The 11,986-nt window shown below is 51.4% G+C and overlaps 5 protein-coding genes across 5 annotated transcripts; all 5 read right to left on the bottom strand.

The window, feature by feature from the left end:
- Positions 1-617: 617 nt before the first annotated feature.
- N7511_010849 (uncharacterized protein) lies at positions 618-2,237 on the bottom strand (the record flags this gene model as incomplete). Its single annotated transcript, XM_057133226.1, has 1 exon — positions 618-2,237. The coding sequence occupies one exon, from the start codon at positions 2,235-2,237 to the stop codon at positions 618-620; it is 1,620 nt and encodes a 539-aa protein (XP_056981214.1).
- A 1,337-nt stretch (positions 2,238-3,574) lies between these two features.
- On the bottom strand, positions 3,575-4,685 carry eb1 (microtubule-binding protein BIM1; the record flags this gene model as incomplete). The annotated part of the gene is made up of 6 exons (XM_057133225.1): positions 3,575-3,637; positions 3,693-4,177; positions 4,233-4,310; positions 4,407-4,441; positions 4,529-4,600; positions 4,672-4,685. 6 exons carry the CDS (start codon positions 4,683-4,685, stop codon positions 3,575-3,577), a joined length of 747 nt encoding a protein of 248 aa, XP_056981213.1.
- Positions 4,686-5,234: 549 nt separating this feature from the next.
- Positions 5,235-7,453, bottom strand: N7511_010847 (F-box/WD repeat-containing protein; the record flags this gene model as incomplete). Its single annotated transcript, XM_057133224.1, has 3 exons — positions 5,235-6,210; positions 6,261-6,603; positions 6,652-7,453. The coding sequence occupies 3 exons, from the start codon at positions 7,451-7,453 to the stop codon at positions 5,235-5,237; spliced, it is 2,121 nt and encodes a 706-aa protein (XP_056981212.1).
- A 781-nt stretch (positions 7,454-8,234) lies between these two features.
- N7511_010846 (NAD(P)-dependent alcohol dehydrogenase) lies at positions 8,235-9,566 on the bottom strand (the record flags this gene model as incomplete). The annotated part of the gene is made up of 5 exons (XM_057133223.1): positions 8,235-9,112; positions 9,169-9,210; positions 9,278-9,337; positions 9,396-9,423; positions 9,492-9,566. 5 exons carry the CDS (start codon positions 9,564-9,566, stop codon positions 8,235-8,237), a joined length of 1,083 nt encoding a protein of 360 aa, XP_056981211.1.
- A 1,058-nt stretch (positions 9,567-10,624) lies between these two features.
- N7511_010845 (dihydrodipicolinate synthase family protein) lies at positions 10,625-11,632 on the bottom strand (the record flags this gene model as incomplete). Its single annotated transcript, XM_057133222.1, has 1 exon — positions 10,625-11,632. The coding sequence occupies one exon, from the start codon at positions 11,630-11,632 to the stop codon at positions 10,625-10,627; it is 1,008 nt and encodes a 335-aa protein (XP_056981210.1).
- Positions 11,633-11,986: the final 354 nt, after the last annotated feature.

The following is an 11,986-nucleotide window of genomic DNA, read 5'->3' as shown; positions in this document are numbered from 1 at the left end:
TTTGGGCTCATCAGGTACGGCCCCAATTCACCTGTAGTAAGCCCTAGTTCCAAGAGGCGATACATATACGGCGTACATCCCCGAACAGGCTGACCCTGTTTTACTTCTGAACAACCACAGCCCCAATTTAGGCTACCGTGGCGAGAATGACGATCCAAACATTACATTGATTAGCCCGGCTGATACGATTCAGACCTTGACACGGGCAGATGATATAAACAAGCCCGACCTCCAAATGACATGTGCAAAAGAAGAACAAACAAGTGACGTACAGAGAAGGGGGAAGAAGAAAATGGAATTAGGGAGAAATGCCATACTTTTCAAAGGGAAAATAAGTGAGTCAAAAGATCAGAAAAAAAGATCAGAGAAAAGAGAAGCGGGGTATCAATAAGTGAGGAATATAAAACAAAAAAACACTCATAGACAGGGAAAGTCGCTCAAGGAAGCGACTAACAGGTGAAGGGGCGAAGTATTTTGACTCGAATCAAAAAAATAAACAAGAAAAGACGACCTCGTGCTCACTCGAACGCTCAAGAAACCAATCGTGTCCATATCAAGGGTGGTTCCAAGCCACCAGCACATCATATCCATCATTTCACATAGCCCAATGGAGGGCATCACAAGTCAATGCCCTCCGTGAAACGACTGCTTCGACTACCGTCGAAGCTCGGCAAGTTGCGGCCCAACCCATCTGGTCGCTGGGGGACGATGGGAATGGCACTTTGGGGCTGAGGTACAGGAAGTGCTGGTGTGACTGTGACAGGAGTGGCGACAGGCACCGTGTTGGATATGGGGAGGTGCACGGGTGAAGGTCGGATAGGTGCCTGATACTCCTCGATCTCGCGGGTGTAATTTGAGTCGAGTGGCATGCCATATGGCGAGGCAGGGGGCGGTGCATGGAAGACGGGTTGGCCTCCTGGCCCTGGACCTGGCGAATTAGGGAGAAAGCCTGGGAGTGTGGGGGAGTCTCCATCTAATCCACCACCAAAACCATCGCCACCGTGAGTGAGCACGGGGGGAAGTTTTCGACCGGAGATCTTTTGGAAGCCACGCTCGCTGGAATTTGAGTCAATCGTACTCTCCGTACGCACTGTTTGAGTTGACTGACGCCAGCGTTTCATGAAAGCGGGGGCAAAATAGGATGCCGTGAAAAGGGGGTCGTTGCTTGAGCGACGTTCGGTTATTTCTCTGGTTCCAGCCCCAGCTCCAGCTCCAATTGCTGCATCGTCTGAAAGAGGAGCGTGAGCCCCACTCTTCCCACGGAGGAGTCCTCGACGACGAAGGAGGTAGACAAGGAGGAACAAAAGCAGAGCAAGACCAGCAATAGATCCGACAACCCCACCAACGATTTTAGATTTAGTGGCTTGACTCGAGGAACCAGTTCCTGCGGCAGTCGTTTCACTAGCTGTTGGCGTGGAACCGCTACCTGTTTCAGTGCTGGTCACACCAGAGGTTCCATAGAAACTTGTCGAAGAGGGCGAATAAGTTGCGGTGTCCGTTGAGCTTGTGGAGGTGGAGGAGCCCCAATTGGATTCAGATTGCGTCCAGTAGTAACCATATGGTGAGTTGAAAGTAGACGAGGATGTGGTTGAAGAAGCAACAAAAGGGGTCGACGTTGCCGGAGAACTGATGGCCGACACCAGTCTCGAGGACGAAGGAGCACGACTGGTGGTGCTGGCCGTGCTCGTAGTAGATTGAGTCGAATTTGTGATACTGCTTAATGAGGACTCGCTAAGCAGCGATGTTGTCGACTGGGTGGAAGATCCTGGTGGGGTTGACGTGGGCATTGATACCGTCGCAGAGATAGAGGCAGAGACAGCAATAGCGGCAGTTGCAGGGGTACTTTCAGATGATGGGATGGTGAAAGTGCCAACTGCAGGATCTGAAAATGTCATCGGAAGAGCCGCTCCAGTCGACTGCCAGAGAGTATGCGAGTTAGTATCGACTACCTGCAACACAGTCTCAACGACTATCGTATCAGTAGGTGTCGTCTCATCGCGTTTCTGAGGTGATGTATCAGATCCATCTATCTCACGCTCATGGCACGTGGCATTTGTCGATGGATCGCAAGTCTCATCCGAGATGACATCTGTAGCCGGGAGATTGAGAGTTGCTGATGGAGATGAATTTTCAAGCAAGCCGCTATCAATGACATCGTTGGTGAGTTCGGCTTGGAGATGGTGCCTGGCGCTCATAAGCCTCTCAATGCGGGAGTGGCGGAAATGGTTGTGATGCATCTTGTCGGTTCCTCACAGATATGGACAATTATTGACGACAAGAAAAGATACCAAACGGATGGGGCGAAAAAGGTGATGTCTGTAGATCCTCACAGAGGTTGAGATTCTTCACACGGAAGAGTATAAGGCGTGATATCAAGATTGACACGGAAGAAGTTGACACGAAAGAAAAGCACGATCTGGCGTGCACAGATAGACGAAAGATTGAATCGAGTGGGTATTCTCAGACCTGGAAATAATGCCCGAGTCGAGAAAAGACGAAAGAGTGACAGTCGGCGAGGTGTAGCCAACGAAGCGAGAGAACAATGAGCATGAATATGCGACGGACCCTCGGGAAGAGTCAGGGCTCCAGATAGCGTGCGCGCAGCACAAACACAACGACAGAGAGCAGACAGCGAAGCGATGGACGGCGACTCCAAGGTCGGTAGACACCACTGAAGGGAAGTCGACTAGACTATCAAAAGAATGAATTCACACTGAGACACGTTAGCATAGATTCCGATCCGATGTGGGCTGATCCAGCCCAGTGTTTTTCCATCACGTACCTGAAAGAAGAAAAAAAGGAGTGACGAAGAAACAAGAGAACCCCTCGTCAATCCATAGCGTACAGCAAAGACGTGAGAATTGAAAAGCCCCAGAGGAACACACACCGTGTGTCACACTGAAAGGGGGAAACAATAGAAAGAGGAAGAGAAGACAGAAAACGGCGGAAATGAGGACCCAGACCGAACCAAACGATCCTACCCGACCCGAACTAGCGTCGAACAAATGAGATTTCGAGCTCCACTTGTCTCTGATTCTGATACACTCAATGTGTGAACACTTTTCCTCTTAAGCACACCCCCAGAATCCAGTACAGAATGGTTGTCAAAGAGAAGAACAGAAAAGGCCGGGAACTGCAGGTACGCGCAATCAACGAATGGCAAGTGACAGGTGGGGCAGCGATGAGGTTCTGGCCAAGACTAGGCTGAATGAGGCTTAGTCGGCCCTGCAGGTTTAATTATCTGCTTACATGCGCATCTACAGTTACCTAATTAGGTAAGGAGTCAACAATCTAGGAACTCGCGGGCTTCCCATTAGGCGAGCTCTACAAAGTACGAGGAGGCATGTACCCTCGGGGCTGTCCATAAACAGGCGGTTGATTTAAAGTAGACCGGGAAAGGTGGTGGGAATGTGTCACGAGAGGATGCCGGTCCCATTCTCCAGCTATTTTAAGATATCCGTCGAAAAACGTGGGTGCATTCCATATCTACGTTTCATCTTATTGGGCACAACGCAAGAATCAAGGTGACTGGGGTATTTGGTAACGGGTTCCTGGGAGCAGAGAGGGAACTCGCTTAAAAAGTCTCGAGGTCCTCAGCCACAACCTCCTCCCCTTCAGCGGGGATCTCAAATCCGTCCTAGGGCCATTGTCAGTGCGGGGGTTTCCGGCGTATGGGATTCAGTCCAACATACCTCGGTTGAGTACAAAATGCCCTGGATGTGCTTAACAAGCGTGTCCTCCTCCTTCTCCAATTCAGGATCTTCCTCAATGGCGCTTTGCAGCAGAAGTTCAATATCGCGAAGCTTGGCAAAGTAAAAGTCGCGCTCCTTCTCCAGACCGGCAATGGCTTCCTTCTGTGTCGCAATCTCTGTCTGCAGGGCTGCGGTTGCGGCTCCAGTGGCAGCGCCGGCGACGCGGGGACGAGTTGCGCCAGTCGAGGTCACACCGCTACGAGCGCTTTGTGAAGACGGGGCACGGGAGGTAGGAGCTGGGCGACTGACGGGGGCAGGCGCGCCGGAAGCCTTGCGTCGGCTTACGGAATCATATTCTCCACCGGGGTAGTGTTGGTCCCAGTATTTCTTCACCCACTGGAGGAACTCCAGGTTATCCTGCATGCGGCACTTTGTGAGGGACTGGACGGGAATGGGCTTGTCGACCTGATGGCGGGCGAAGACATCTGCACGAGTGAAACGGATTAAACCCTGATTGTGGATGGACGGGTCGGTACATACTCTGGAGGACTTTGAAGTTCTGGAGGTAGGCGTATTCAGTGTTGACGTTGAACTTGACTCGTGACATGGGAACATCCACTGAACAAAGAAAAAAACCCAGTCAGTAAATGTGATACGGCCAGTGTCGCCTGACCGCCTCTCGATCGACTATCATGCGAAATGAGTGTTACATACTGAAGATAGAGTCAAAAACTTGACATAACGCAGCACTGTCAAGGCCAAAGCACGTTAGCACGTCTGCTATATATCAATAGGCGGGCACGCCTAGGCAACGGAGAGGGGTTGGCATCTCATACCCAGTTCCACACTGCTCAATCTTGGTAAGGTTCAGCTGCAGCAGGCTGTTGAGCCATGCCAGCAATTCTTGTCTAGATTCCGTAATTCAATCGTAAGTAAGGGCCGATCAGCTGGAAGGCGGGGAATAGGAGAAAAGCCAAACCTGGATTCACCCATGGTGGGGTAGAAGTGATATCAATGAAAACGCTAAGGCGGATGGAAGAGTATGAGATGAGCGCTAAGCGAGAAAATGCTTGAGCGAAGAAGAATACCACACGTCAATTTTCGACAGTCTCTTGATGGGAAACAGCAGAGGGTTTGTTTTGATGCTGAAAACCACGGATCAATCCAGGTGGCACTAGTCCGCTTTTGCCGGCGAATCACGGGATGATTAGTTAATCCGACTCACCGCGGATTTCACCGCCTGAGACGCTGGCATAATCAGGCCTAATATCATGTCTAACGGCTAACTTATCAAGATTTTATGTGAAGAGTGGGATAAAAAGCAGATGTATTTCCAAATTACCAATCGCTATCCTTTTGTGATGATGTGATGTTTATGCTGAAGCCATGACCAGAATCTAAGCCACCAGGTCCAGTCTTGGTACCATGTGGCTAGTATCCATCTAACCCCCCGTAATCCAAATGATATATGTGCCAAAAAAACCAACATATGAAAAGTAAAGAGCGCTAGAGAAACAGTATATAAATCAAAATGCAGATGGATCACTCCTCCAAAAGGTCGATCCCGTCTAGACCATATCCAAAGTCCATGATAACAGTGCGAGCATCCTGACTAGTCGCAACAATGCGTCTATAATCGGACTGCACACTCAACATCCAGCTTGTGGTCCAGCCAGGGAAGTTGGTAGATAGATTGCCAGTGTCCTGGTCAAACACCTTGACACTCATGTCGTAGCTGCCGCTAACAATGCGCTTGTTAGAGCTGTCCAAGTGCAAAGACCGGACTAGGCCGGAGTGGCCGCGGAGCTCATTGACCAGATCGCCGGTATTGGCGTCAAATTGGTAGATTATGCGGTCATTTCCGCCAGTCAGGATGGTCCGGCCATCGTCGCTGAACTCGACACACGCCAGGCCACGGTCTTTGCTGACGAATTCCTTGACACACTGACCGGAAACCACATTCCACATCTTGGCTACGCCGTCACCGCTGGCCGAGACGATAAGATCACCCCGCAGCTGGACGGCGTTCACGGGACCAAGGTGACCAACGAGCTGTCTGAGTAACTCGCCGGTTTTACGGTCCCATACGCAGATACTAGTGTCCTTGGAGCATGAGACGATATATCGATCATCAAAGCATACGTCAAGAACACCGGCGTGGTGACCTGAAAGACGGTGGATGGGTCGGTAATCGTTTTTGATGTCCCACACGATGCAGGTGTGGTCCGAGGATCCAGTCACCATGATTTCCTCGTCGAATTTTAAACACAGGATTGAGGCGCTGTGGTATACCGAATCCTCATCTTCAGAGCCTTCATCGACGTTATCAGGGTGGACGAATGGTGGCGTAATAGTCAAGAAGGGGGATGTTCCGGTTGCCTGGGAGGTGGGACTGTTAACTGGGCCACGGCTATGAACGCGCTGCGATGGCGGTCCAATGATCTTTCGGCAGGCCCAGGGATATTGAGCATCCCATACGCGAATAGTTCGGTCACGAGAGCCGGTAATTATTTTCTTCCTATAGGCGGGTTAGGGTGACACAAAACAGATGACAATGAGGGGACATACTCGTCAAATTGGGAGCAATATACGCTGTCCTGGTGACCCTGCAGGTAAATGGCCGCTGCCTTGCCATCCTTCCAGCGCTGATCAAGAGCGCGCCGGGTCAAATACATTTTCTTCCAGTCTTGGTTCGGAATTGATTTGCCGAGTCCAGAAGACTGCTTGACCTTGGAGGTTGTGTCACTCGCAGGGCGTCGGCCATATGCACCGCGGAAAACACGCTTCCACACGGGTGAAGAGCAGGCGTGGAGCCAACTGCGGGACACAGCTTCGCAAGTCATAAGGGAGTCAGGGTCTAGATATGAGAAAATGTGTGCTGAAATCTCAGCTGGGAGGAAACCAATGGGGTCTGATACATGTTAGCAGGAAACTGGAAGAATGCGTGCATGATCCTTACCGATACGCCGAATGCCCAGGAAATCAACATCTGGGACCTCTGACCGATCGCGAAGATCAATACCAATGCCACTCTCCGAGTCTTGAGGAATTCTCATCTCAAGAATCTTGTTCGACTCCCGTTCAGCTTTAGCCAAGCGTGCAACCTCCATTTGTTCATTCTGCGCAGCGGCGGCAGCGCGTGCCGCAGCACCACCGAGCCGGTTGTTTGGTAGGATCGGAGGTTCCTGCCCCCGACCTGGAATCGGGGCTGGAATCGAGGCCGTGGGGGCATAGAAGCCATGCAGAGCAGACACGCTGTTTAACGAAGGGCGCCGATTGATGCTATACCCCTGAGGCCAATTGTTTGACGCCACCTGGGCATCCCAGCTGCCGGTGGCGATATGACGCTTATGTCCGGCACGATCCGCGACATGAGTATAGTGGCGATCCTCATCCCGTTCACGGTCCTCCGAATCACCATGACCGTTTTCCATCACAGCGAGGTTCTGCTTGGAAGACTTGGTCCGAAGGCTGACAGACAGGCGGCGACCCAGAGCAACAATGCCGTCCACGGGGTGCCGCAAGCCGGAGAAGCTTTTGGCACTGCGGCGCCGAGGCACGGCATCTGGGAATGGCTCCATCTCTTCCAAAGCTGGGGATTCACCATCCTGGCACATCTTCACCACGGATGGCTCCTGCCAGGTATCCCAGCCAAAGTCCTTCGACATCGGAACGGGCGCAGCTGTTCGGGGGCGAGAACGAAACGACAACGAGGGGCGTCGTCGTGTGGAGGTCGCGGAGTTGTTCTCTCGTGGCGACATGATGAAATGCGCTTCGTATACGAGTGGGTGTCAATGCTATGCAAGCGGTCTGAAACTGATCGTCGCGACTCAATAGCGGTGGACAAAGAATGACAGGAGACAGATCAGATGTATGTCGATCTGATCGTCTGTGAGAGTTCAAGGCAATTTAACGAATGCCGAAGTATATTTCGAAAGACCGTTTATGAACTCCAGTACCCAGAAAAGAAGGAAAACGAATGCAATAGAGAAACAAACAAGAAAACGGCGCAAGGGGCGATAAAAAAGGGTAGAAAAAGGGCGGAGGAATTCCAGAAAGCCGATCGAACGGGTCTGAGGGTCGGGCGGTGAATTGGACAGGAGCGATTGGTTCCAGACGAGGTAGAGGGAGAGTACTGGATACAAGCCCAGGGCGGAGGAACTGGTAAGAAAATTAAGTACCGAGTACCTCTCCAAGACATCGCCCCACGGATCAGAGTTTTAGAGTTGTTTCGGGCAAAGTTGGGGGAACCGAACTGCGGAGTACCTCTACTTGGATCGTCGGGTTACCTGACCGCGGGTCCGGGTACCCAATACATCTGGTGGTGTCTCCGGTGGCGATGTTTGATCCTGACTGTTGGTCAAAGAGAAAAAAAAAAACACAAAGTACGGGTAAGAAAAGCTAAACTGGGAACATTCTGCACATTTCCCTTGGATACAATGTTGTACTAAAGTGAACGTTAATTTGACAATTCATGATCTATAAGTCTCCCCACTCTATCAAACCCTAAAGCCCTAAGCCCATAACATATGAACAGCCTAACTAAGCAAAGATCTTGTCATATCCAGTCAGAGTGAAGCGGTAGTGGACATCGCCCTTCTTCATCCGCAACATAGCCTCCTTCAGGCCCTCTTCACTAATAGCAATCTCCTCAACCCAACCCTTGAGACCCTTATCAGCAGCCAGCTGCAACATCTCAAGCATCTCCCGACGAGAACCCAAGTGACTAGCACCAATAAGCACACCATTTGAGATCAAGTTCTGTGCCTTGATCACCTGCCCCTCCTCCTCAGGAAGTCCAACACTAATCCAGCGTCCATGAACATCCATCATAGACAAATATTTGGCCAAATCAAAGCCCTCTGAGGAATTAGCACAGTTGATAATCAAATCAAAAGAGCACAGGTGCTCTTTCTCCCATCCCTCCTCAGCAGTAGCAATATACCCATCAGCCCCAAGCTTGCGCGCATCAGCCTCCTTAGCCCGAGACCGCGAAATAGCCCAAGTCTCCGCACCAAGCGCCTTAGCAAACATAATACCGAAATGGCCAATACCCCCAAGCCCGACAATACCCACCTTCTTGCCGGGCCCAGCCCCGTTCCGCACAAGCGGCGAGTACGCCGTCAATCCAGCGCACAGCATTGGCGCCACAGTGCTGCTCTCCAGGGCGTCTGGGATCGGGAAGACCCAGTGCTCGTGGGTGCGCACGTGCGAGGAGTATCCGCCCTGACTGATGATGCCCGTCTCCGGCCACTTCGAGCCGTAGGTGTCCATCATGTGGACTTGGCAGTATGTTTCGTTGTCATTCTTGCACTGTTTGCATTCGCCGCAGGAGTAGGACTGCGCGCCGACGCCGACGCGGCTACCTTCCTTGATGAGGGTGACTTTGGGTCCGACGCGGACGGCCCGGCCGATGATTTCTGGCGGGGTGTGAGTATGCGGGGAGGCCTTGGGTGGACATCGAGGATGGGCTTACCGTGTCCAACGCAGAGAGGGAACATTTGCTCGCCCCATCCACCTGTGGGCTTGTCAGCTTGGGTCTTTGGCTTTGGCTGATTGGTCTGTTATTTGGGGGTGTTTCATACCGCTGATAGTGTGCACGTCACTGCCGCAGACACCGCACGCTTCGATCTTGACGTCGACATCTATCAATGATCAGCACCAAGCTAATCACAATGAAATGAGACCTAGGGCAGGACCTACCATAGTCACCAAAGGGCTTCAGCTTGAACTGTATGGTAAACAGGTCAGCGCATTTCTGAAAAGAAAAAAAAAAAACTTCAGAAGAGGAAAACCTACGAATCGCTTGTGAAACTCAGTAAAGCTCGCAGGTCCATCGACCTGGAAACCTTCAGCTTCCTCGGGGTAAGGCATTGTTCAAGATCGAAAGAGCAATTGACCAAAGTTTTTAGAGATAGCACCGGCAGGAACCTTTGATGATATAGCTGGCAATAGACACAAAGTCCAAGCAATGAAAGAGTAGATTGATGAAAGAAAAAAAAAAGAAAGAGAAAACGAAAGACCAGCGTGGGGTAGAGGGGGGTTATGTATATCAACGCCACCAAAACTCTCCAAGCACGGCTAGACAATGTTCCCAATGCAACTTCGAAGCCAATACCAATACCAATGCGGCATGTACTTTCACTGAGACAATACGAGAGTTCTACAATACCCCACAGGCTCGGACATTATACCGCGAGTCCATCGGCAGAACTCGCAACTACGGTCCGGGAATCAGAATGCTGAATTGGTTGTCTCGTCCGAGAGGAAAGATCATACGCACGGTCAGATGTCTAGGCGTGGGGTTTATTGTAATCTTGTGGAGTCTAATTTGGGGCTTGTAAATTTCCATACAGTCTCCCTTCTGCTGTATACTTCGACTTTGGCAGTTGGGGCTCTCGTATCAACTCCGACTGGGAGTTTTCCCACCAATGACAGACAGGGGAGAAATTGATTTCCGGGGCTTATCGTGATAAGGTATCTGCAGGGCTTGGAGTTAGGGCTTGCACTTGCTGGGGTTTGCATTTTGGTATAAGGACTGAGGGATCTCGTGCTGTTTTTTTTACATGATATTGAACATGATTTTCTACTTCATCTTGGTGCTATTCATGGGCTCGGTCTTTCGGGTATGCTGCACCCGAGCCCCCACACTGTGATAGCGGGAACGAGCTATGGGATTGGCGAGCAGGGGATACTGAGACGATACGAAGTATTCCTAGCAATGATCTCTATTATGTATATATATTACAAGCAGAAAAGTTTGCTCTTGGCGACGTTAGAATACGAGGTCTGAGATCTCACCTTTCAAGCCTACTACGAGAGTTCAATGAACCAAATAGTTTCAGAGATAACGCGAAGAGTTCAAACTATGAAGATAAATTGATGGGGGCATGAATTTGGCATATATTAAAATGAATCGTAAAGCGAAGCTTTTATGCGACATCAGGGAGAGACAACTCCACATCCATAGCAGGCTTAATCTTATCAGCAACGGCCTTGGTCTGTTCCTCGCTAAGACGACCGAGAGGACGACGGGGGAAGCCACCGTATCCATAGTAAGACTGAATAGCACCCTTGGTACCGGGAATAGCAGCCTTGGTGAGAACCCAGTCGGCAGCGCTGAGCTGTGCCTGGGCCTCAATAGCCTCAGTGAGACGACCCTCCGACCAGAGAGTGAAGATGCGAACACAGAGACGGGGAAGGACATTGGCGCCACCGGCGAGAATGGCAGAGCCACCAGAGACAAGGGTCTGGAGACTGAAGTCGGCAATACCACCAAAGGCAACGTATGGGTGCTTGGCATCCGGCTTGGAGACAGTTGCAGTGCGCTGAGCCGGAGCCAGAGGAGAAGAGGGGGTGATGGCGCCAAGGGCAGTTGCGACCCGGGTCAGCTTGCCAGTGTTGGCGCAGGTGAACTTGGTGCCGACAATGTTGGGGTGTTGGGAGATACGAATGATGAGGTCGGAGTCCATATCGATACCAGCGACGGCACCGGGGTAGTTGTACAGGATCAGAGGAATGGGAGAACCATCGGCGACGGATGTGAAGTACTCGTAGATAGTTTCGTCGTTACCAACAGCGTAACGGTAGTAGCTGGGAGGAACGATCAGGGCGTACTCGCCGCCAGCGGCAGCAACTTCCTTGCACAGATCGATGGTACCGCGGATGCTGTTCTCGCTGGCACCGGCAATGACAGGCACATTCTGGAAGCCAGCTTCATCGAGAGCGGAGCGAGTCTCACGAGTGACGGTCGAGCGCTCCTCACGGGACAGGTGCACTGCCTCACCATTTGAGCCCATTGTCACCAGACCGACGAGGCCGGCCTTGGCCAGGCGCACGGCATGACGGCGAATGGCAGCAATGTCAAGTTCTTCGGTCTGGGCATCGAAGAAAGTCATTGTTGGCGCATAGACGCCGGGACGAAGTGGGGTGAGTGACATGACTGCGGACTGTGTGGGTTAATTGAATTGAACATCCCCGGATGAGAGGGGGATATAGACAAAATATAGATCGCTCTACAGTCATTCTTTCCCCCACGTCGGCGAATGCTCCGATGCAAGTTGTATGGCGGAGAATTCCATTCCACCAATCACTTTTTGCGGGCCAGTGTGGGGGGGGGAAATGATGGCATGAGGGGTAGATGACGGCCCACGATGCAGAACAGTCGTGAAGAGAAACAAGGAGAACATGATGGAGTGCCTCACTGGTGAATCGAATCAATTAGGACCATTTCGAAGAATGTAGCTATCGAAAACAGCATACTTCAAGAGGGAAAGAGAGCAAAAGGTGAAGGA

This window comes from Penicillium nucicola (genome assembly GCF_028828085.1).
Source record: "Penicillium nucicola strain IBT 29836 chromosome Unknown utg000010l, whole genome shotgun sequence".
Taxonomy (NCBI): Eukaryota; Fungi; Ascomycota; class Eurotiomycetes; order Eurotiales; family Aspergillaceae; genus Penicillium; species Penicillium nucicola.
The sequence above is the reverse complement of the archived record's forward strand: the minus strand, read 5'-3'. Positions and strand labels throughout refer to the sequence as shown.